The following is a 26,348-nucleotide window of genomic DNA, read 5'->3' on the forward strand; positions in this document are numbered from 1 at the left end:
CCTCTTAAAGGGGAGATGGGCCATAACTCGCTTTCTAAAGAATAGAGGGGTCTCAATTCACCATAGAAAATAAATCTTGCGTCCAAAACCACTTACATGTCAAATTTGGTTCCATTTGCTTGATTAGTTCTCGAGTTATGAGGAAATTAGTTTTTCATTTGTATAGGAGCCCCCCCTCTTAAAGTTGGGAGGGGTCCTAATTCACCATAGAAAATATTTTTGCCTCCAGAAACCTCCACATGCCAAATTTGGTTCTATTTGCTTGATTAGTTCTCGAGTTATGAGGAAATTTGAATTTCATGTGTATAGGATACCCCCTCCTAAAACGGGGAGGGGTCCCAATTCATCATAGAAAAAATTTTTGTCTCCAAAAACACCCACGTGCCAAATTTGGTTCCATTTGCTTGATTAGTTCTCGAGTTATGAGGAAATTTGTATTTCGTTTGTATAGGAGCCCCCCCTCTTAAAGTTGGGAGGGGTCCTAATTTTCTATAGAAAATATTCTTGCCTTCGAAAACCTTCACATGTTCTATTTGCTTGATTAGTTGTCGAGTTATGCAGAAATTTGTGTTTCATTTGTATGGGAGCCCCCCCTCTTAGTGGGGGGAGGGGTTTCTAACCATCACTAAAACCTTTCCTGGCCCCAAAAAACCTCTACATGCATATTTTCATGCCGATTGGTTCAGTAGTTTTCGATTCTATAAGGAACATACGGACAGACAGACAGAAATCCTTCTTTATAGGTATAGATGTGCTTACTCACATCCGCTTCGACGTTACCAACAACTTTTTTAGGAATAAGGAGCTGATTAATTACAACAGCCTTGTAAGCGGATTTGAACTGTAAACTATCGGGATGGGCATTCTTTCCATTGCGCCAACGAATAATGGAAAAAATGCTCCAAGCAATCCTGTGATAAGTTTCTGGTTCGCAGGAATTTGAAACCATGGTCAAACTTAAGTTCCACAACGTTTTCACTGCAGAGATGTACAGTTACCAGCCGTTTATGAAGTAAGGGACTCTCGAGTTTTTGATCAGAGGACGAAATTTTTGCTCCTACCAAAAAAGTAATTTAAAATGGATTTTTAAATTACAGTGGACCCCCGTTCATTTGAACGATTCCACATGCAAACCAACGGGGTTACTTTTTAATTTCAACAACTGGTAACCCGAAATATGCTGAAACCTGTGTGAACTGGCCGCCCTGCTCTTTGTTATTGTTTTGGTGGTTTGTTTTAGTTGGCAGTTGCAAGTGCGAATATTGCATTTTCCGATCGGATTTCTCTCTTAATCGTTAGGAAAACGAAATGTGAAACCGATTAAACACGCTAGGTCAGTACAAACGAATCGTGTTTATGTGCATTGTCTGCATAAACAAATGATGTCATGTTGAGAATGACATTTGAACCATTTTTAATTTGCACGTTGTGCAAACCAACGGGGTTCAAATTAAAAATGGTCAAACGAACGGGGGTCCACGGTATTAATTTATACAAGGGCGGCCCTTAGATAGAAATGATTTGCCAAAAGGGGAAATTTTTCTGCCCATATCCCTTCACTCTTCTGATTTGTATTCATGCAAAGCTAGTGTGTTAAAATGCGTTAGTATCCTCTCCCAGTAAACCATTTGGTTTGTATATCTCGATTGCAACTGAGGTATACGAAATCATAGCTGAACGAAAAAGTTATATTTCACGCCATATAAGAGCATATATGTACCAAAGTGGAGGCGATATACGTGCGAAAATTTTGACAACTATTTGTAGTTCTATTTTGCGCAGTTTTCATAACACGCAACTAAATACTCCTGAATATATGATATAGATATAATCAAATATTGCAATTGTCTATCCTGCTTTATAATTCACAGTCATGAATTGTATATGAAGACACGCACGACTGCATAACAACTTATTGTTCACTTCGATTTGACATACTCTAATCATTATACATTATACTCCAATATAAAATTGACATGAAAACGATTTAATGTGAACTTTCTATTACGATTTTTGTTTTATCTGGGCGTAAATAGCGGAAGAGAGGCGACACGAAGAGAATCTCTCATTGTCACCAGGACCCGACAACGTCACCTTCAATTGCATAGCGTCACTGAACAATGAAGTTGTAAAGCTTAGGTTTCAACAGAAGCAGCACCGCTTCAGTTTCAAACTGGCTTCAGTCAGCGTCAGCGAAACGGGTTTCACTTCATCATGACTATCGGTTTCAACTTTCCATTTGTACTTTTCTATCAAATATTCTGAAAAAGGCCAGCAATTATGAATGCAAATGAATTGGATTTGAGTAACATTTCCTATAATGCAACGCATATTAAAGTTGTCTTTGTCAATGTCGACAAATCGTGCCTGACTTTCTGCCGTCGTCAATTGAAACAGCTACCAACTTCAACTGAAGCTTGCTTGAAACGTTCTGTTCAACAAGTGAAGCAAGTCACTTCATGTAAGAAGCGAAGGTAAGAGAAAGTCAGTTTCATTTATTTGTTTCGACGATGCCGGACCCTGTTGTCACATAGGTCTATTTGAAAAACTACCCGAGAAATAACGTTAATATAAAGCTCAAAGAACTAATACACACACACACACTTAATTTTGATTTTTGCTCTCGGTAAAATTTCATGCCGAATTCAACGGTAAAAATTATTTTTAACGATATCTCGTTAAAAAATAACATTTAACATCATCTCGGCAATTTGGTTTCACGTACTTCAGTAATTATTTTCAAAATGCCGATAATCGTTAATAAAATGTCACGAATATTGCGGTTTACTTTATTTTACCGGAATCAGCAATATCAAATACCATTTCTCGGTAAAACAGCATCTTGCTTTGCCATAAATCGGCAAATGCATGGGATATTTTTTTGTTCCACCAGTTTTTTTGGCGGCAACATGACAGCGAGAAATGTCAAACGTTTTTTTCGTTCGTCACTTCGTCAGCCAGCGCATTTCAATATTTTTATTTGGCATTTCGCTAGCGATTTCGCCGTGTGAAGGTGCGTAAGAAATTTGGAAGTATATTAAGTTTTTTGTACTTATTGTAATAGACTTTTTTCAGAATATTTGAAAACCAGCACCGTGTGAATCTGATCTATTTCCATTACCGTGCGAATCTGATCTTTCCTGTCTGCGGGAGGCCGCTCACAATATGGTTGTCTTAACTCCGCCCGAAATTGTGATCAACTATAAGATTTCACACCCACCCTAATATGTACCTGTTCCGGCACGCATTCGAATCGGGCGCAACGCAGCACAAACTGTACTCGACGGTGGCTCAACCGTTGATTGAAGCGCTGATCCGTATGAAGTCTTCACCTATGGAGTAACAGGCAATGGGAAAACGTATACCATGACCGGGGTTATTCAGTACCGCGGCATAATCCCGCGCTGTTTCGATACCCTGCTTCGTACCATCCCGGATATTCGGGCGAAAAAGTTCGTTTTCAAGCCGGTCCGGTTGAACGGGTTCGACATCCTGTCGGAAACGGATGCCATGCGGCAGGCCGAGCTGCACTCGCAAATGAATCGAATGAAGCGAGAGGACACCGATCCGGAGCTGGCGTCGAAGACATCGGTCGCATCGTTCGAGGTTAGCGGCTAAGCGATTATATATATTCCGTTATTATTACATGCGTTGAGGTTTTTTGCTATTTTCAAAAAAGTGGTTTTAGTTTTTTCCGAATATCGGCAGTAAATAATACTGATCATTCAGCAAAATTAACTGACAAAATCGGCAAACTCAATTTAAAAATACAACGGGTCTCGGTAAAAAGCTACCGAGTGTGTCGGCATGTTTTACCAGATCTCGTCAAAAAACTACCGAACGCGTAGGTAAAGTTTGCCAGATCTCGTTGAAAAACTGCCGAATGAATCAGCATATTTTGCCGAAGTTCTCAGTATATTTTGACAATTCGATATCATTTGCGTTTACCGAGTGATCAGTAAACGTAACTTTTGCCGAGAAGGTTACCGAGAGCTCAGCTGTTGAATTCTCGGCATTTTTTTGCCGATTTCGGCGAAAAAAATTAAGTGTGCAGATTAAACATCTTCGCAGACACTGGGAATCGTAATGTAACCGCTGTTTCCTCGACAGACGTTTACATTTTCGTAATCGTAAGATTCAGGTGTGGGGGGTGGGGAGTAAATTTTTGGAAAGTTAAAAAATAAGCGCCACCCTAAATATATTCAATATTTACTTGTGCTAAATCTGAGCAATTTTTATCGATAAAATAAAGCTTTCGTAATTTTACTACAACTTCATCCAGAAACAACCAATGCGATGAAAATGATGTTATTGGCCGTTTCAGTTCCTAATGCAAAATGTAGTGAGTTAGATTGGTTTAAATACACGATGTATAAAGTGATTAAAGAAATGCGGGTGGCACATATGATTAACGTAACGCTAAGAATTGTTACATAAGGGAGGTAACGTTTGAAACGTTATATCCCTAAATAATGAAGCATTCTATGAATACTTCCTTTGATAAACTCTTGTTCGCAAAAATTTAAACGTTACGTAATTAATGATGCCACCAAAAGTATATGTAATATGTACTTACTTTTTTCTCCTGAAAGGTAGATGAATTTGCAATATCGAATAGATTATCGATATCTTTACAATACGTTGCTGTATTCAAAGCACCAGTGTTTGCCTAACAAAAACAAATGAATGAATAACAAAAACAAATGGATGAATTGCGTTCATTCGTGACGTCACCTTGCAAACCATGTTGGGTTTGAAATGAACAAAATGTTGCCAGGTTATTCCGGTCGAGCGCCGAACCCAACATCTTCTTGACCTGGATCTGAGTTCACCAACCAGCATAAAATATTGTCACTAACAATCATTACTGTAATTTTAATGATTTTGTCAAAACTTATAACGTAGATGGTAGTAGAAAGCAAACATTATACAGTAGACTCTCAGAAAAGTTAATTGTTCAGAAAAGTTAAGCGTATATCAGCTCTCATGTAACGCTCTAAAAAGTTAATTTTTGCCTTAACTTTTCTGAGAGTTTGAATTTATTGGTTGTCCAAGCGTTTCTTCACACACGTGTGTTTACCTTCTATCTTTATTTCTAATTTTTCGGCTTATTGTCACCTTTCCACAGTTTCATACAGAGTCGCATCATAACTGGGATTAAATTAAACTCTTGTATCGGACAGTTGCAACAATAGTTCAATACGAGCATATAGTTACTTCAGGATTTTTGGAAATATACTAGACTACGAAAAAACAAAAGTAAACTAGTGTAACCGACTGTTTTAAACTTAGTGAAAGGTATTATTTTATAAAAAACTATGAAACTATAATTTCATAGAGATATTGCTACATATTTCTTTCCATTACAACTTCCAGGTACATAAAAATATGTATCCTATATCCTGGAATGCATTTTTAGCTTTTGTATTCATCATTTTCAATGACTTTTAGGACTACTCAAAAAAGTCAATAGTTCGGAAAAGTTAATCGACCGATTCCCCAATCGATTAACTTTTCCGAGAGTCTACTGTATTGCATAAATAGCTTATGAGATAACGAAACGACTCGCACTTATCCTACGCGTCGTGAGCATTTTTCTATTTTGCTTTTTTGAACCCTAAAAAATGTTTTCCATCTGCTTTGAACAATCCCTGACTCAAAAATCAATTTGTGTTAAAATTTACCAAAAATAAGCAGCTGACGTTTAGCGTGTATGTGCTTTACAAATACCATCAAACAGTGGTTCACCCAGCCGCCACAGATGTCTCTTTACCACCACGCAAAATCGCGCAGAGTGGCGTATCTATGTACTATTAATAATCTAAGCTATTAGCAATACACTGACAACCCGAAAATGTTTGTTTATTCTCCCGAAAGTTTTTTTTTCATTCAGTGGTCGGATTGGAACTAACCCAAATTAAAGACAAAGACGGTATAAGATTATTATGTTGGCTACCATTAATTGCGTAATTAATATGTAAAAGATTACAAAAGTAATCTCTGATTACTACGCACTTATTTGCTTTTCTGGAAACCCTTTGGTTTTGACAACACTGGTACCAACATCAATAGAGATTGCTGACATTTACCGCACGCACACTTCGCCGCGTATACGTATACGCGGTTTGTTTGCATCTCTAATTTTTGTTTTCGCTGCGAAAAATTTTTCACGATACACACAAATCACTAATACAGTCGCACATTAGCAATCCTTATAGCTCCGTTCGCTATCTCTATGGTTGCGAACACACATTACGCGTTTTCATTATGAACATGGTGCTATCAACTCATAGACAATTTGGTGAAGATTCATTTATTACGTTTGATGATTTGCAATACCTTAATTTCTTTCGTGTCCAAATGACCTGAAAACAAACCTTCCCTTGTAACTCAATTTTTTTATGGCGAGTTCACGGTGACTAATGTACATTGTGACGGGTTTCACGCCAACTCGCCTATGAAATTGGCAGAATCCTCTTTCTCAAACGCGTTACGGAATATGTGACTGGGCCCAATATTTTTCGCTTTTGAAAGCTCTTGATGACACGCATATTCTTTTGCCAATGAGGTCCAGATCCTATACGAATACAAAACAAATCAATAAACGTAATATATGACAACCTATAAAGAATTATTCTCTCTCGGACAGTTTAAGATGTTAACCTTCATGGGCTACAATTCCTCGCAGGGAACTACCAAAACCCTCTCAGGGGTATTAATGCACAACTCTCTCTCAGGAGAACCTCCTCACAGGGAGTGCTATTAGTATTCCTCGCAGGGAACTACCAACACACTCTCAGGAGAATAAATGCATGATTCTCAAGAAAACCTCCTCACAGGGAGTACTGTTACGTTTCCTCACAGGGAACTACCAATACCCTCTCAGGGGAATATATGCATAATGGTCTCAAGAGAATCTCCTCACAGGGAGAACTCACGCCATACCCTCTCAGGGGAATCAAATTTTCCTACAGGATGGAATTCCTCTTTTGAAACATGCCACTGACTAACACATCTCTATATCCAAGCAACTATTCCTCGTTACTACCAAAAACAAGTCTTGCAAAACACTTCACGCTGTATGTACATACATCCCTTTGTACTGGTGAAGCTGCTGATTATACCGCTGATGTAAGCCCAGCCGAAGCCGACAGCGACGCGCCAATCATCGAATTTCACTCACTCACCCCGAGCACATCAAAATTTCCTGCGACACCAGGTTTAAAACCACCGACTTACGCCATTGTCGCGTCCTGACGGTCTAACACCTTCAGCAATACACACTTTCATACAATTGACCATAACATAACTCAATTTTATTAAAATAATATCCAACTCGTAACCATTACCGTCCATCCTCCTCAAAGCTAATCATACGACTGACTTCTTCACTTTTCTTTATTTCTCTCACTGTCGTCATTCTCTCTGCTCTCATTCCCTACAATTGGCTTGCATTCCAATAGCATTGGTGATGCTTATTGGTTACCTGGGATGCTTTTATAGTTACGTAACTGTCAAAATCAATCATCTCAGGTTGAACTCCTCAGAAACTTGCAAAACTCAAGATTGTGACAAAGATCATCCGAGATTCATGATTTATGTACAACAACACAGTTTAATTTGTGGCAATACGAAGTTTCTCGGGTCATCTAGTATTTTAAATATAAAATACCCTAATTTTAGCCCCGAATTACTCGATTACCAACAGAAGGATACATTTTAAACATTTTACGTTTTCCCATATATTAAAATGAAATGCACATTAATGTACGGAATCTCATAAAAATGATGCAAATGAAAATTACTCTCAAGCTTTTATTATCTCTGGTTTACTAACTATAGTCATTTTAGGTTTAAATAAAAGGTTCGATTTTTATAACGGGGGCGAGGTCTCTCCTAGGAGGGCTTGGACCCCCCCCCCCTCCTAGTTCCGCCAATGATTAATTGCTGACAATTTTGCTGCATACAGATACTATTTTTCCATATGAAGAAATGAGAAAAAAATCCAGTTGGGGCCGATTGCGGTACACCTCACATGCTGTTTTCTTCTGTCGGTTTATGCTGATCTATATTCCCAACAGTTTCAAGTATTATTTCATTGAATAATTATGACATTTTGCTCATAACAAGTTTATTGAATAATATACGTTAGTTTAACATCGATTTAAACCTTTAAACAAAATGGAATTAAAAAATCTACACGTGTTGTACAAAATACAACAGCGTGAGTAACCGAAGGTTAATATAAATTAAATAAATTTATTCAAGAAAACTTTATTGATGTAAATCAAATATAATGGCGTTACAGGAAATTATGCATCGTTCAAAAACCTATAAACTAGACCTTTACCAGGCACTGTATTTTTCTCAATTTTTTATTCAATATTTTCGCCTACAACTTACTTTTACCTGCACTATTTTGTTGAAATTTTGTAAACTTATTCAATTTCCGAAAATTTTAAGTGATATAAACCAACGCACAATGCAACGTTAACCAACAAATGAATTATGTTCAGAAGATGTGTCGATTTCTATCTCAAATAACAAGTAAGACCGCATAACAGAGGTTCCTTTCACCACTAGGTAGATTAAATCAGGTTTTTACTGATAATTGCATCTACCGAGCCTGAGTTAGCATTAGTTGAATCTATGTTAATTACAGGTCTGCAACAGCAGAATTACTTCGTAAGTGAACCACAAGCAATGAGCGAATATGTCGTTCTTCTTTATTTACAGTAAATTCCAAACAAAGCGCACCATAAAATTCCGGTTTAAGCCAGACAAGTTGGACGATTGTATTCTATTATATGCTGCTGAGAGCGAGAACACCTTTGGCGATTTTGTAGCAATCGTATTATATAACGGCCGGATTGAATTCCGATACAGTGTAGCCGGAAGTATGAATATTTATTGCACAAATTATATTTTATTAAATCTGTTTTTTTTAGAAATACCACCGATTATTCTGCGATCAACTGTAACAATTCACAATAACCAGTGGCATGATATATCAGCAGGACGTAGCAGAGGGGGCCTAGCTTACCTGCAGGTTGATGAAGAAGCTTTGATCAATGAGCCTAAAATTGGCAGACCAACCGCCATATTACTCAAATCAAACGTTTATGTTGGTGGATACGATAAAAGAATTTTTGTAAACCCTGCTGTGGGCATGAAAAAAGGTTTTGAAGGCTGCATTTCAGATGTAAGTATACGACCGGAACCTTGTATGAAACGTTTACCCTCCCCCCCCTTCAAAAATTTTCGAAATGTGAAGGGGCAAAAAAATAAAGAGTTATATTATTATGTTGCATTCTTTAGTGAAAAGCAGATTTTTTACAGTTCAACGAGTTTACATCTATAAATTATCCAATATGTGCAAAGTTAAAGCAATTATCCCGTTATTATTGATCAACTTTCTTTCACCAACTAACCTTTATGGTTCCTATTGCAAGTCACAGGCGACTATTTTGGCGTTCGTTTGCTCGTTTTTAATTTAATTTAAAGTTTGCTGCTCGATTTTAATTCAACGAATTAGATTGAGACAAAAATCAATCAAACATATATATGAGTGAAATTCTGTACCGCTGTTGACGGAGAAATTCCGAATTGCAATTGGCGTCATAGGTACTAGATAAGATAGAAACACGACAAATTGAGGAGCTCCAAATTGGTCGTTTTATTCGGTAAAGTGTCCAAGTACGTACCCTAATTTTGCATGGTAGGACCGTAAAACACAGAGATACAGTTCTTTGCCATGAATTGGATGCATGCAGGAAGGATGTGACTGAAGTGTTCGAAACTTGAAATTTACGAAACAGTTTGCATCCTTAATAAGCAAAGGTGAACACGTTATTGTTGGAGAACAATCATCAAAAAAGGAATGAATGGCCTGATATTCATGACTAAAAGGTTGACTAAGAAATAAGCGGTTTCAAACGTGAATAGTTTCAGAGATTTGTTTTCTTAAAACATGTCGGTAGCACAGTATATGCGTTTCAAGTAAAAAAGTGGTAGGGACCTAAACTGCCATTTTCACCTCTGGTTCATCTCTATCAGGATCCTTACTTTATGTGCTTGGGTCGAAAAATATCGAAGTTTGGTTCGGTTTGAACTAAAATTTAAGTACTGTACAAAATATCTGTATTAAATTGTTAATAATATGGAAAAATATACGCAGGTTTCTTCTCTTTTGTTTAGTTATTGAAGGTTTGATGTTATTATTTTTTTCTTGACCCCCCCCCCCCCCCTTGAACAATATTTTGAGACCAGGACATAAACTTTTTTTCAAATTTGCATAAGCCTAATAGTTCCTTGAAAATTATATCAAAATTTACTACTACGGTCGGTGTAGTAGTTATATAATGACTCTATGTAAACTTAGTAGGCCTAGATAGGATAACAGAAATATATATTCATTCTTGTTTAACTAGTCATTGAAGTTAGTTGTATTTTGTGAGCTGCTACATTGGCGACGAGAAAAAAAGATCTTCACGAAAAATTGATTGAAAATTCTTCGAAAATTGAAGGAAATATTGAAGCAAGAGAAGTGAAATAAAAGCGAAGAATAGAAGTTAAATTAGTTGGAAGACGAAGCATTTCAAGAATTTTCAAGAAAAAAAGAAAATTGTCAACTTATCAACATGTCCATGGTAACGGAAATTTTTATATAACACTAAAACAATTTCGACCACTTTGGTTGAGAAAAGATTTTCCAATGAAAGAAAAGAATGAGGACTTAAATGAAGGAAATTGATAATTCCAGGCCATTTAAGTAGATAAATGTAGGGAACAAAGATTCCAGGCCATTTATCTGAAAGCTCACGAAGCTGAGCTGACGAATTTGTCTCTAAATGAAGGGAATATAAGTTCCAGGCCATTTAGAGAGTTAAATGAAGGGAACAAGATTCCAGGCCATTTAACTGCAAATATAAAGAGACTAAGCCACTGAATTTATTTAAACAAATACCGTTGGAAACTCTAATTAAATTAAAATAACGATAGAAAATATCGTCATAAGAAAAATTATTTAGAAATATTTTGATTACAGCTGAATTTCAATATACTGCCATTCCATGAGTCTGGTGATGGCCCAACTTCTACGCGATGGGAAGAATGGAAAGGCCAATTTTTGGCATACTTAGCGCTGAAAGGGGTAAACGATCACGACGAGTTATACAATGCGCTAATGTGTTTCGGGGGACCGGACGTTCGAAAAGTTGCGAAAAATGTGGAACTGACTGGAAATGTTCTGGATAATCGTTATCGGGCGGCTATGGAAAAATTAGATGATTATTTCTCACCTAAAATGTCCATTAGATACGAAAGAAACAAATTCCGTCAGCTAAAATTCAATCCAAATGAAAAATTGGACCAGTATGTTCTACGGCTGAAAACTCAAGCTTCAGTATGCAATTTCGAAAATCAAGTCAACGAAATGATTATGGATCAAATAGTGTACTCGACGGAAACCGATGATAAACTGAGGGCTAAATATCTGGAGGCGGATGTTACTCTTGAAGAAATGCTGAAGATTGGGCGTACTCATGAGTCAGTTTCCGCACAGGTTCAGGAACTCCGTTCCAAGCCAACTGAAATTGAACATTTTAAAGATTTAAACGCTGTCTCCAAATCAAATAATAGTTCAAGGAATATCAAAGGTTCCTGTACTCGTTGTTTAGAAACGCCTATTTCCAATAGTCAAAAATGTCCTGCTCGTGATTCTCGATGTAACAATTGTGGAAAGATGGGTCATTTTGCACGTTGCTGTTGGAGGTCGCGGAAAATCTCTCACCCGTATGCTAAGAACGATAAACAAAATGGTGCTAATAAGAATCTAGAATTTACTGAAAATCGATCTCAGGATAAGAGCCAGAACAAGAAAAAATTTATAAGAGAAGTTGATGAGATTACTAATACGGTGGAGTATCGTGAATTATTTCATCTGGACGCTAAACGAACAGTAACAGCTGCTGTTGGTGGTGTAAATGTTCAATTCGTGGTAGATACTGGTGCCGATGAAGATATCCTTAGTAATACGGATTGGAAGACTTTAAATAAAGTGGGATTTCAAGCATTCGATGTGCGGAAAGGTAGCAATAAAATTTTTCAAGGATATGGTTCCAATTGTCGATTGACAGTTCTTGGAGAAGTCGATGCGGAACTAGTTATTGGAAATCGCACTTGTAAAACGACGTTCTTTGTTATTGAAAATGGGAAGTGTTCTTTGCTTTCCGGAAATTCTGCAGAGAAATTAGGAGTTGTAAAATTTCTCAACATCACGAACAGCAGTGTTATGCCATGTATTAAAGGTAAACTTTAGTAATTGTAGTTCATTATTAGTTATAAAATAATATATATTAAAATAGATATGAAAGCATCTATGAAAATTGATAAATCAGTCACTCCGGTTCGGCAAGCTTTCCGGCGCATTCCAATTCCCCTAGAAAAACTAACATTTCTAAAACTAAAGGAGTTAGAGGAACAAGATATAGTAGAAAAAGTTAATGAAGCATCAGAATGGGTATCGCCGATGCTTATAAAAAGGAAAAGTGTTAATGAGGTCAGAATTATTATAGATTTAAGAGAAGCAAACAAAGCTATTGTTAGAGAAGTCCATCCTCTGCCAACTATAGAACAAATGATCTGTCGTTTAAAGGGCAGCAAATATTTTACTAAGTTTGATGTTAAACAAGCATTCCATCAATTATTGCTACATGAGGACTGCCGTTATATAACTACCTTCATTTCGCCATTAGGTCTAATGCGTTATAAACGGCTAGTGTTTGGATTGTCAGCTGCTCCTGAACTGTTTCAAAAATGCATGGAAACTATATTAGCAGATATGCCCTGGCTGATTGTTTTTATTGACGATATTTTAATACACGCGGCGGATCGAGAATCTCTTAGAATTAGAACAAATTTTGTGAAAAACCGTCTAGCCGAAAGAAATGTTTGTCTAAATTATACTAAAACTATTGAATGCGTTGAAGAGATAGATTTTCTTGGTTTCCACCTATCGGCAAATGGAGTGAATATCTCTAAAGAAAAATTAGCAGCTATAAGCCAATTCCGTCAGCCACGTTCTGCAGAAGAAGTACGAAGTTTTCTAGGAATAGTTACGTTTGTTAATAGGTATATCCCTCGTTTATCCACAATAGCAAATCCTCTAAATAACCTAACAAAGAAAGGAGTATGTTTCAGTTGGACTAGTAGTCACCAAAAAGCATTCGATAACCTAAGGTCGATATTAGCAAGAAACGAAACTTTAGAATATATTTTTATTCTGATCTTGAAACATTTATAGTAGCAGATGCAAGCCCAGTTGGCTTAGGTGCTGTATTATACCAGGAAACTAAGGAAGGAGTTCTAAAAATAATTAGTTATGCCTCCAAAACTTTATCGGATGTTGAAAAACGATACGCTCAAATCGAGCGTGAGGCTCTGGCACTTGTGTGGGCACCTGAAAAATTCCATTTTTACTTATATGGGAAATTTTTTTGGCTTATAACTGACCACAAACCATTAGTAACAATATTTGGAGATAGAGCCAAACCATGCGCGCGAATAGAAAGATGGAGACTTAGGCTTATGTCCTATGACTACAAAGTAATATATCGTCCGGGAAAAACAAATATTGCTGATCCATTTTCCAGACTGTGCCAAGAAATGGAAGTTTGTAATCAATGTTATGATGAAGAAAGTGAAAGAATTATACGTTTGGTATCTTATGATGCTTGTCCGGTGGCTTTGTCGGTAGAGGATATTATTGATGCTACTAAGGATGATATAGAATTAACAGAACTCATGCGATGGCTGTCTTACCCTCTTAAAAGGTGGCCCAAAACATTATTTAGATATAAATAAATTGCTCATGATCTCTCTTCGGATAGTAAGCTCATACTAAAGAATAATAGAATAATTATACCCAGAGTATTGCAGTCCAAAATTCTGCAACTTGCGCATGAACCCCACTTGGGATGTGTAGCCATGAAAAAACGATTGAGGCAAAAAGTTTGGTGGAATCGCATGGATATTATGATTCAGGAATACGTCAAAAGATGCACTGGCTGTACATTGGTATCGGAAGAAAATGTAGAACCAATGACAAGATCAGTTTTGCCTGAAGGTCCTTGGTGTAAACTGGCATTAGATTTCACCGAGGTAACTAATGGCGTTCATCTATTAGTTGTTGTTGACTACTTCTCAAGATATTCCGAAATTGAAATTATGAATTCAACCACGGCAAAGGCTACAATATTCAAATTAAGAACAATGTTTTCAAGATTTGGATATCCAGAAGAAATCGTATGCGATAATGGTCCTCCTTTTACATCACATGAATTTATGCAATTTTGTAAATTAAGTGGAGTTAAAGTCATGCATTCAATTCCATCTGCCCCGTTCCAAAACGGCTTAGTTGAGCGGCATAATAGGACACTATTGAAGACAGTAAAAATCAGCATCGCAATGCAGAGGGATTGGAAAAGTGATTTGCAAGATTTTCTTTTAGCTTATCGCAATACACCCCATTCAATAACAAACATAACTCCTGCGAAACTAATGATAGGAAGGAATCTAAAAGATAAACTTCCTATGATTGATCAAGTAAACAAGAGTAAGGACTTTAACAATGTAAGGATTAACGACAAAATTATGAAGGAAAAAGGGAAGGAATATGGAGACAGAAAAAGAAGAGCAAAAGTCTCAAGAATTGATGTAGGAGATCATGTGGTAGTTAAAAATCTTGTAAGACGTTCCAAATTAGATACCAATTTCAACCCACAGCCTCATGTGGTCGTGAAGAAAAGTGGAACAAGACTTACGCTCAGGAATTTATCCACCGGAATCGAAGTTGATCGTCATGTGAACCACACCAAACTTATAATTTCCAGTAACCCTTTCAAACCAGATAGCCCTGCTTTAGATGAAGTGCTCAATAACTTTAAAGATGCTCCAGAGGAAAAAGAAGAAACAGAAGAGGTTGTTCAAAAACGTCAGAAGCGAAAACCGGAATATTTAAATGACTACAAACTTTATAAAATAAATAGACAGTAATAAAAGGAAGGAGAGATGTAGTAGTTATATAATGACTCTATGTAAACTTAGTAGGCCTAGATAGAATAACAGAAATATATATTCATTCTTGTTTAACCAGTCATTGAAGTTAGTTGTATTTTGTGAGCTGCTACAGGTCGGCTGTTGAGATTTCGGTAAAATTTTGCCGAGCTCGGTGCTTTTATTTAATTGTGTAGGTACTAGATAAGATAAAATAGAAATACGACTTTCTGGGCTCCAAATTGGCCGTTTTATTTCGTAGTGTACACGTACATAACTTAATTTTGGATATTAGGAACGTAAAACTCAATGATATAGTTTTTACCATGTACTGGATGCATGCAGAAAGTGACATGAACTGTTCGAAACTTGAAATTTTCGAAACGGTTTGTATCCTTAATATACTAAGCTTGTTTGAGAACAATCATCAGCTGAGGAATGGGCTGATATTCATACGACTATAAGGTTGATCAAGATACAAGCGGTTACAAACGTGAATAGTTAAAAAAAATTGTATTGACACATTCCGCGGGCCGGTATACCAATCAAACATTTTATAAAAATTGCTTTTAGCATAGTTGAATGTTTTTCCATGATTGGGCAATGCTTGAACCTTTAAAAACTGCCTTAATGGGCATTCTAGCATTTTCGGAAGTTATATAAAACGTGCATCGAAAATAAATTAAATTTACAAGAAATAAATGATTTTTCATGATATTTTCAAAAATTTTGCGACAGTGCGCTAAAACATTTAATAATATCACTTGTTTTCGACCAACATACAAAGAAATATATGCTGAATCCATTCCAAAAATAGTTTGGATGTAATTTTGCAGTTATTTTGTATTTCAAGTGGATAAAATAGGGCCATTTTTTTGCGTTGTAACGTCACGAAAGAGGTGTACTTTTTCGCTTTCGCAGAAAAGTACAAATTCGAACAATCTAATAATCCGTATTCTCTTTGTACTCATAATTACCTTTAAAACGGTGCCTAAAGAATGAAGATAAGTTAAGTAGAACCTAAATTACAACTGATTGAAGCTCGCGTTGTAACGTCACGGCGGACAGCCGGACGGATTCAAAACAAGTGAGACATAAGTAATAGCATCGAAACATTAAGATATAGCATAATAGTTGCTTCAGAAAAGTTTCTTCATTTAAAAAGCACTTTCTAGTGATGAAAAAACATTTGGACATTAAGGTGTCCCTAAGCAGATACAAAAATTATTTTCTCTATTTCAAGTCAGAAATGATTGCTGTCTACAGATAACTTGTAGAGAAACTAATTTCAAGAAATTTCGTTGAGTGCTGAAGGTTTCTATTTCTTACATGAGAAAAGTTATAGAGCCAAACTCTTAGGGACACCCTTAAAAATAGTTTTTTTATCTATCTCTTTAATAACACTTTGTACGCCTTTTAGATGTTCTAAGAAATTGGTAATCGAATCAAATTGCACATTTTCGTCGAAAATAGTAGAGATCTATCTTTTTCCCTTTAGGAGCTATCCCTTGTATCTTTTATTTCTACATGTTCACCTACGGTTGCCTTCATAATAACTTTTTTTAGATTTTCGACAGAGTTCTACTCTAAGTTGTACATGGTGGAATGCAGCATGAATTGACTCACAAAAAACAAGTGAGTTTAGCTGCTCTCCCCCGAGATACATCCCCTTGAAGAGTACATGTAAAAATAAAAAAAACAGTGATAGCTTCTAAAGGGGAAAAGATAGAGGTCTACTATTTTCGACCAAAATGGGCAATTTAATTAGATCACCAATTTCTTAGAACATTTGCAAGGCATACGAAGCGTTATTAAAGCGCTAGATAAAACTTTTTTCATGTAAGAAATAGAAATCTTCAGTATTCAACAAAGTTTCTTAAAATTAATTTTATTACAAATTTTCTGTAGACAGCAATCATTTCTGACTTAAAATAAAGAAAATATTTTTTGTATCTGCTTGAGGACACCCTAATGTCCGAATATTTTTTCACCACTGGAAAGTGCATTTTAAATGAAGAAACTTTATAGAAGCAACTATTATGCTATGTCTTAAGGTTTCGATGATATTACTTATGTCTCACTTTCTTAGAATTACTCCCACTGCGCGACGTAATTTGTGAACAACCCCAAAATTACGTAGTCAAAATAGTGAAAGACATACTAACAACACGTCTTTTGATTATCTGTTATATACAGAAGGCAGCAACAGTGATAATTGACGAATATTAACTGAACAGATTTTTCGTGACGTTACAACGGAGCTACGACCCTCTCTGTGTAAAGCAGAGCGTTGCAACGTCACGAAAAGTAAAAGCTCGTTAAAAATTAACTTCACTGATTATCGGAATTCTGTACATGGCAGGTTGTTCAGTATTCATCTCTTATCAAATCGTAGAAGAAATCTTTTAGATAAAATTTGAAAGAGAGCAGAATTTTCATGTTTTTGAACAGAAGAACCAACAGACGAATTTCTGGCGCGTTGTAACGTCACGTTACATATTTGCTTTCCAAAACAATCTAGGTAAAGCAAATGCTATTAATTTGTTCACTTTTAATAGGAAATTTTATGCTCTTTCCAAATATATAATAATATTTGGGGGTCTCTCAACGATTTTCCCGGCTGAAGCACAAATACTGCGCAAAGAAGAGTCAAAACGTTGTAACGTCACGGCGGAATGTGTCTATTCTTGAAACTTATTGGTAGCACAGCATATGCGTTCCAAGCGAAAAAGTTGTAGAGCTGCCATTCACGTAGCGCTTGCTATGTTGCGCATACGGCGTATTGCGTATTTATACTGCCGCTACTGACAACTTTTAATCAACTTTAGTTTATAAAATACTGTACATTATACAAATTAAGAGATGTATAGAAAATAATGTGAAAATTAATATATTAATATACTTTAATAATTCGCTCGCTGACTGCGTTACCAAGATTTATATTTAGCCTATCACTGCTATTGTAATGACGTTTCTCTTTCTACCGTTAGTGCGTGGCAGGAAGATAGGCCTTATCAACAGGGGGTCCGTCGATGGATTTTCCCACCGTAATATCCTCCCCCTCGTGTCGTATTGGCACTGCTTCGACGACACAATCACCAATCTCTTTCGTAAGTGTTTCACCTTCACCACAAATATCTAAGATGGCTAGCTTGCAAATGGGTCTCCTCACAGTTCCAGTCGATGTCTCATCGGCTTGTCGAATCACCCCATCTTTACCAGGATATGTTTGACTCACACGGCCTTGTGTCCAGCTGTTTCGTAATGTGTCATAATGGTAATGATAATGAAAATGATAATGGTTTTAGCTATTTAATAAAGCCTTCTTAACGTCTAGCGGTGGTTTGATTGGTTGACGAACTCCGTTAGAGTTCAACATTAAAAAATGGTTCGGAGCTAAAGACTGTTGTTCTCCGGTATTTAGTGGCAAAAAGTTAATGGACGTAAATTTACCATGTGCTCTGCTTCTGCAAAGAAGGGTATAAAAGATCCGTCGTTTAATTTTCGTGACGACGTTAGTGTTCAAAGGGCAGCTTTGACGGAGCGGACCATTCACTCCCAACAGCCAGGCATATGCGGAGCAGCTGGTGTGATGAAGCGCCATTGTGTGTTTGCATCAGTGAAACCCCATTTCTCGAGATATATTTTTAAGCTCCTTTGAAAGTTCTCTGCTAGCACCCACAAAATTTGTGCCGTTATCAGTGTACACTTCCAACGGTGCTCCTCTTCGCGTAATAAATCGTCGAACTGCCTTTTTACACGAACCAGTCGACAGGGAGAAAATTACCTCAACATGTATTGCTCGAATAGTAAGGCACGTAAAAATTGCAAACCAGCGTTTCACAGAACTGCGTCCGACTTTAACGAGGTATGGCCCAAAGTAATACCGACAAATGTAAATGCTCGTTGAAAGGGTGTAGTACGGGATCGGGGCAATGGAGCCAACTTCGGTGGTACGGGAACGGCACCATAGACAGCGATTAGCGATGGAAGGAATTTGCGATCTCAACTTTGGAATCCAAAATTTTAGCCGTATCTGGTTTACTACCATTTCGTTATTGGCGTGACGAAATTTACGATGATTCCAATTTAATACGAGTTCGGTTACTCGGTGTTCTCTAGGAAGGATGATCGGAAATCTAGCATCGTAAGCAACATAATCAGCATAAGCAATACGCGCAACACTCCGTATTCATCGACTAACGGCGGAAGATTGGCTAAGCAACTACTCCTGCTCAGCTTTCGTCGAGCTTTTACATCCAATTGTGTGTTGCGTTTTTAAAGTGTCACTTCATCTGGAAAACAATCTGATTGCGCGAACCGCCACAAGCGTAATTCAGCATCCTTCAAGTTCTCGCTACTTAATTCTGTTTCACAGTCAATTGGAGTTTTTTTTTTGATTTCCGCAACATATTATCGCGAAAATGATACACGTATGCTACGCTTCGCACAAGTCGCCCATACTTGGAGAATTGTTCAGTATTTATTATCGGTGCTGACAGGAAATGACTGCATACATAAGCTGGACGCAGTTCTTCCGACGTCTCCTCTGCTTTCTCGAATTTATCTGTTGGCCAATTGTTTTTATTGTCGTACAGAAATGCAGGCCCCCGCATCCATCGGCTATCAGAATTGCAATTTGGACCCTTCCCTCACTTCGTTGCCTCATGAGCTACATTGATTTTCGATTGTAACCAACGCCACACTTGAACTTTGGATAAATTGATGATTTCGTTGACTCGAAAGGCGACATATGATCGGTAACGGCGTGTATCCGACCTAATCCAAGAAATAACTGTGCTAGAATCACTCCACAGAGGAGTATTTGGACCAAAAAGCTGGCCAAAATGAGGAAAATTAAAACTCGTTCAATCCCCTCCAATTAAACCTCGCTGTCTTCCCAGATACCTATCACACAATGTAACATTAATTTTGAAACCATTTGTTTTGTTTACATCTTACATAGAGCTGTCAAACTTCGAGTAAAAATGGGCTATATATTTTCGCTCATGCAGGTAAGGATGTTGCCTTTCACATTTCTAAGGCTATATATATCCTATCGACCAGCAGTAAGGAGGCTTTTGAAACTCAAAGATTTTACAATTATTTGTTGATATAGACTTGAGATTTCAATGAATATAATGATGACAAGCGAGCACTATTTATTATAGCACATTAGCACAAATATGTTGCTACTTTAAAGTGATATTTGTTTATGTTCTCACCTTTTCTCATCACAATCTTTGATACCATTTGATAGCTTAGAGTCCCAGGAAGAGGGTTGTGAGTGAAATTTTTGCAACTTTTTGCAATTTAATGAAATAAAAACTTTTTACTAAATGATGAAATATTCAATTTCGCAGCATTTTTCTTATGATAAATTATACTATTATGAAATTTCATGCGTTTGAAAGATATATTTTATGTCACTGTGCTTGTGAGATACCAGAGGGATGCTTCATAAAGTAATTGAACAAGAAATTTTAGGTATTAGAAGAAAAATTCGCCAAATTTCTTTAATTTCTATTAAATATGCACATGCTTTGTGTCTCTTCATTACGCAATTCATTCGATAAGCTTATTATCAGTCAAAAGGCCTGTTTTGTAAGAAGAATAAGTATATGCTGGATCTGGATTAGGTTTTCCTGTGATAATTTCCGGAGGGTCACCCATCGAAAGGATTCAGTAATGGACCGAGAGAGAAGCATGCGCAGGAAAATGAAGGAAAGTGTTTGAGATCTCACCTCTCTCTCTCTCTCTCTCTCTCACACACACACACACACACACACACACACACACACACACACACACACACACACACACACACACACACACACACACACACACACACACACACTTTATCCACACACACACACACACACACACACACACACACACACACTTTATCCACACACACTTTATCCACACACACATACACACACTTTATCCACACACACATACACACACTTTATCCACACACACATACACACACTTTATCCACACACACTTTATCCACACACACATACACACACTTTATCCACACACACATACACACACTTTATCCACACACACTCTCTTTCTCCACACACCTCTCTTTCTCACGTCTTTCTCTAATACACACCTGTCTTTCTCATCTCTCTCCCTCTCACCTCTCTCTATCATATATCTCTCTCCCTTTATGCACACAATTTCTACAAAAGTTTCCATTCTTCAACTATAATTGTAAAAGCAATATAAGAAAAGTTGTGCTACACTACTAGGTAGAGACAAACATATTTCCATAAAAAATTACTTCATAGCACTAATGATACTATTTTTCACTAATTACCGCTTGTTTACTCTAATAAAAATGATTAACAATACTTTTGATCAACTTTTTGGGTCAAATACTCCTACGTGCACTCCAGAAATATGTACGGTTGATTTTAATCGAGTGTCCCTCTTCGATAGCTCTTCATAGACGTGCACCAATAACCGCCGCTTGCAACTCTAATCGAGAAATAGAACATAGTTGTAGTGGAGCGACCTTTGATTTAGAGGCGACTAAAACGCAGCGAATTTGTTCACGATCTTGAATACGAAAGTATGCTACAGCAGAATAAGCTTGCACACTGCCGTTCACCAGTATGTGTAGCTCTACCGAATCTAAACTGGCCTGACTGTATCCTAGAAAGTAACATCGTGGTATTCTTATATTATTTAACGCCTTCAAAACTCGTAACCACAACTTCCATCGTTCAAATATGTCGTCCGGTATTTGTTGATCCCAGTCTACCTTAACTCTCCAAACATCCTGAATCAGCATTTTTCCTTGGATAACTAATGAACCTACCAGTCCCAAGGGGTCATAAATTTTCATAACGAAACTCAGCATCGATCTCTTTGTAGGCGCAATTTTCCCTTCTGCTAAGTTCTCAAGTTTACCTTGGAAGTTAAGTGTGAAGCAAAACACATCTTCGTGTGATAGCCAAGATATTTCGAGTAGTCGTTCGAGTCCGCTTTGATTATTCATAGCTAGAGTTTTAGTTATAGCAGGGTTTACTTCTCCAATAGCCTCCAAAACTGTACTTCGGTTTGAAATCCAGTTACGAATATGGAAACCCGCTTTCCGATGGATCTCAGCTACTTGCAAAGCTAATTCGACGGCTTCTTCCTCCTTGTCGACACTATCCAAATAGTCATCGACATAATGCCTGTCTTTTATGGCTGTCGCTGCTCTTGGGTATTCGTTTTCACTTTCCGCAGCATTCAGGTTCTTGCAATATTGCGCTTTTGCAGGAGAACATGTTGCTTCAAAAATAGCAACGTCAGAAACCATTGTTGTTATAGGCTGCGATGGATCATTGCGGTAGACAAAGAGCAGTGCACTACGGTCCTCCTTTCTTATACCAATTTGCAAGAACATCTCTTGGATATCCCCCGAGAATGCAACTGCCCTTTCACGAAATTTGAATGTGACTGAAAGCTGAGAAGGCAATAAATGCGGGCCTTTTATTAGCTTTGTGTTTAACGATACTCCGTCTACTTTGGCCGCTGCATCCCATATAATTCTGACTTTGCCAGGTTTGTTGGGATTTAGAAAATGCCAATTGGAAGGTACCAAATGCGTTGTGGATCAAATCCTGTCATTTCTTCATTAGTTACAACGTGGATATAGCCTTTGGATTGATAGTCTGCCACCTGTTGCCGTACCATATCGTAAAGCTGAGGATTTTTAGTAGGCATTTCTCCAGACACTCTAAACGGCTCTCGGCTATAGGTCGACTATCTGGGAATGCTACAAGAACCCAGTCGATACGAGTTTTTGCTGCGACAGGTTCCTGTTCTCCACCTTCTCAAAGTTTAGAAGTACTTAATAGGTGATTGTTGCTTAACCCAATCAGCAAACCAGGAACCGCCCTCTGAAGATTCTTGACTGGTAAACGCTGAAGGTGTGTGTACTCCTTTGCCAATTTTTCGAAATCCATTAACTGTTCCGGCAGCTTCCTAGTTTTCAACAGTATATACTGCTGTGAGATCAAAACGCTTGTTACCTCCTGCTTTGGAAATGGCCAACTTTACGATCTGGGTCGTCGGAATTTGTTTATTATTGCCACCGGTCCATAGCATATACGAAGATTGTGTTTTACATCAACTCCAAGTTCTTTTGCTATTGATTTTTGTACAAGGGTGATCTGTGAGCCTCTGAAAACAAAAATCAGGGCTAATGAAACGAGCCGATACAGTCCCTAAGTTGATTAGCATTTCCTCTTACCAACACTAATATGCAGAGATATAGCGCCCTACACGCTTAGTAAATTATACAAATTAAGAGATGAATAGAAAATAATGTGATAATTAATATATTAATATACTTTAACAATTCGCTCGCTGACTGCGTTACCAAGATTTATATTTAGCCTATCACTGCTATTGTAAAGACGTTTCTCTTTCTAACGTTAGTGCGTGGCAGGAAGATAGGCCTTATCAACCGGAGGTCAGTCGATGGTTTTCCCACCGTAATACTGAACTAGTAAACGACACGGATTTGGAATAATTGAAAAAACAAGATAACTAAGCGAGTGACTCGCAAGTTCAAAGCAAAATTCAAATGAAGGTCAAGTTATACGTTTGTGGATCCTGTGGCAATCCACTGTATACCAAACTGGTTCATCTCTACCAGGATGCTTACTTTATGTGGTTGAGTCAAAAAAAATTGAAAGTTTGGTTTGGTTTGAACTAAAATTTAAGTACTGTACAAAATTTTTGTATTAAATCTATTTATATAAGAGCCTTATGTCTGAACCGAAAACCAGGTCTCTGACAAGACGCCATAAGAGGTCTATCGGTAACTAGGTAAACAGGTCCCTGATAGGACGTCATATTGTCGTAGCAATGGGTTGTATTCTCAGTCACCTCACTGGTCGACTACTGGACTGCTCGATTGCTCAACTGGTTGACCAGACTGCTCGACTGGACTGGTCGATTAGACTGCTCGATTTGATTGCTCGGCTGAACTGTTCGATTCGTCTGCTCGAATCAACTGCTTGATTGGACAGATCGACTTGACTACTGTATTGATCAGCTCGATTTAACTGCTCGAGTAGACTACTCGACTTAACTACTCGATTCGACTGCTTGACACATTTTCTTGACTTACTACTCGACCCGACTGCTCGCCTTAACTGCACGATTGAACTGTTCGACTGGACTGTTCGATTCGACTGCTCGACTGGACATCATGATTCATCTGCTCGACTAGACTACTCGACTTAACTGATCGATTCGACGCTCGACTCAACTGCTCGATTCAACTGCTTGATTTCACTGCTCGACTGGACTACTTGACTCAACTGTTCGACTCGACTGCTCGAATAAACTGTTTCGATTGCTCGATTGGACTATTCGAATCGGCTGCTCGACTCAACTGCTCAACCCGATTGCTCGATTCAACTGCTCGATTTGACTGCTTGACTTGACTGTTCGACCCAACTGCTTGACTCGATTGCTTGATTCGACTGCTCGACTCGCCTGCTCAACGCAATTGCTTGTCGTGATATCATATGGTCGGTGTTAAATAAGACCGGACCAAGCCGCAAAATTTTAAAAAATGAGTTAATAATAGCAAACGATCAAGAATTTTCTAAGCAACATTTTACTCTAATCAGACTACATAAATGTTGCAAACAACCAGAATTTTTATACAGTTAAATAAAATCCAATACGACGATAAAAACTATTTGTTTCAGTTTCCGGCTGACTCTTTTATGTACAACATCTTAGAGCTATATTATGCAATATAAGAACTCAAAGAACTAATACAAAGATTAAACATCATCGCAAACAGTGGCCAATAGAATGTATCCGCAGTTTTCTGAAATCTGATAAGACATTTATATTTTCCGGATCGTAAGGTTTGGGCTCAATTAGTTTTTAATAAGGCTTATACAAATTTGAAAAAAAGTTTATGTCCTGGTCTCAAAATATTGTCGAAGGGGGGACAAGCATAAAATAATAACATTAAACCTTCTATAACCAAACAAAAGATAAGAAACAAGCGTTTATTTTTCCATATTATTAATCATTTAAAACAAACATTTTGTACAGTACTTAAATTTTAGTTCAAACCTGTAAAACTTCAAACAAATTTCGACCCAAGTACATAAAGTAAGCATCCTGGTAGAGATGAACCAGTTTGATAATAGTGGAGTGCCACAGGATCACCTTAGAGAGCCACAAACGTATAACTTGACCTTCATTTGAATTTTGCTTTGAACTTCTGTGTCACTTGATTAGTTATAGTTACCTTGTTTTGACGTAGGACTACGTCTTTGTTTACTATACTGGGACTGGGTACCACTTTATGAAAACGAAAATAGAAATGTAACGTTTGAATGAAAGATTTCAAATGGTAATAGCTACTAAACTACTGAACGAAACTGAACAATTTATATGTCGTTGGATAGATAAAATGACCAGCAGTTTTATGAAGGGAGTAAGAGAGTAATTTTATGGAGGGCGTAAGAGGGGGGGGGCTCATATACAAATGAAACGCAAATTTCCTCAAAACTAGAAGCAAATGGAACCAAATTTGACACGTGGGGGTTTTAGAAGGCAGGATTTTTTTCTATGGTGTATTGAGACCTCTTCTTCTTCTAAGAGGGGGGGGGCTCCCATACAAATGAAATACAAATTTCTTCATAACTCAAGATTTAATCAAGCAAATGGAATCAAATTTGGCATGTGGGGGATTCAGAAGACAAGAATTTTTTATAGTAAATTGAGACTCCTCCCCTCTTTATGAGGGGGGGTCCCCTACAAATAATATACAAATTTCCTCATAATTCGAGAACTAATCAAGCAAAAGCAACCAAATTAGGCATGTGGGGGTTTTTGTAGAAAAGAATTTTTTCTATGGTGTACTAAGACCCCCTCCCTTCTAAAAGGGGGGGGGGGGGGGGCTCCCATACAAATGATATACAAATTTCCTCATAACTCTGGAACTAATTAAGCAAATGGAACCAAATTAGGCATGTGGGGGCTTTAGAAGGCAGGAATGTTTTCTATGGTGTACTGAGACCCATCCGTCTTTTAACGGGGGGACTCCTATACAAATGAAACACAAATTTTTTCATGATTTTCTCATATTTCATCCTTTATGTTGCACACAAATTTCTATATCTCAACCTTTATGATGCACAGAAATCTGTATATCACAATGGTTTCAGGCGTTGTACTTATGAACCCCCTTCCACGTATTTTCAAAGCCACTATTGCATTCAATGAAAAATTGAATATGAATATTTCGCTCTTTT

The 26,348-nt window shown here is 37.4% G+C and overlaps 1 protein-coding gene across 8 annotated transcripts in view; it reads left to right on the forward strand.

The window, feature by feature from the left end:
• The window catches only part of LOC128742843 (basement membrane-specific heparan sulfate proteoglycan core protein), a 1,551,467-nt gene that overhangs the window by 1,429,215 nt on the left and 95,904 nt on the right, over positions 1 to 26,348 (forward strand). For all 8 annotated transcript variants that reach the window (XM_053839324.1, XM_053839321.1, XM_053839325.1 and 5 more), the window contains 2 exons: positions 8,737 to 8,897; positions 8,949 to 9,202. In XM_053839324.1, the coding sequence (XP_053695299.1) occupies positions 8,737 to 8,897; positions 8,949 to 9,202 (415 nt within the window). The remainder of the gene's footprint in view (positions 1 to 8,736; positions 8,898 to 8,948; positions 9,203 to 26,348) is intronic.

The sequence above is a fragment of the Sabethes cyaneus genome, chromosome 3 (genome assembly GCF_943734655.1).
Source record: "Sabethes cyaneus chromosome 3, idSabCyanKW18_F2, whole genome shotgun sequence".
Taxonomy (NCBI): domain Eukaryota; kingdom Metazoa; phylum Arthropoda; class Insecta; order Diptera; family Culicidae; genus Sabethes; species Sabethes cyaneus.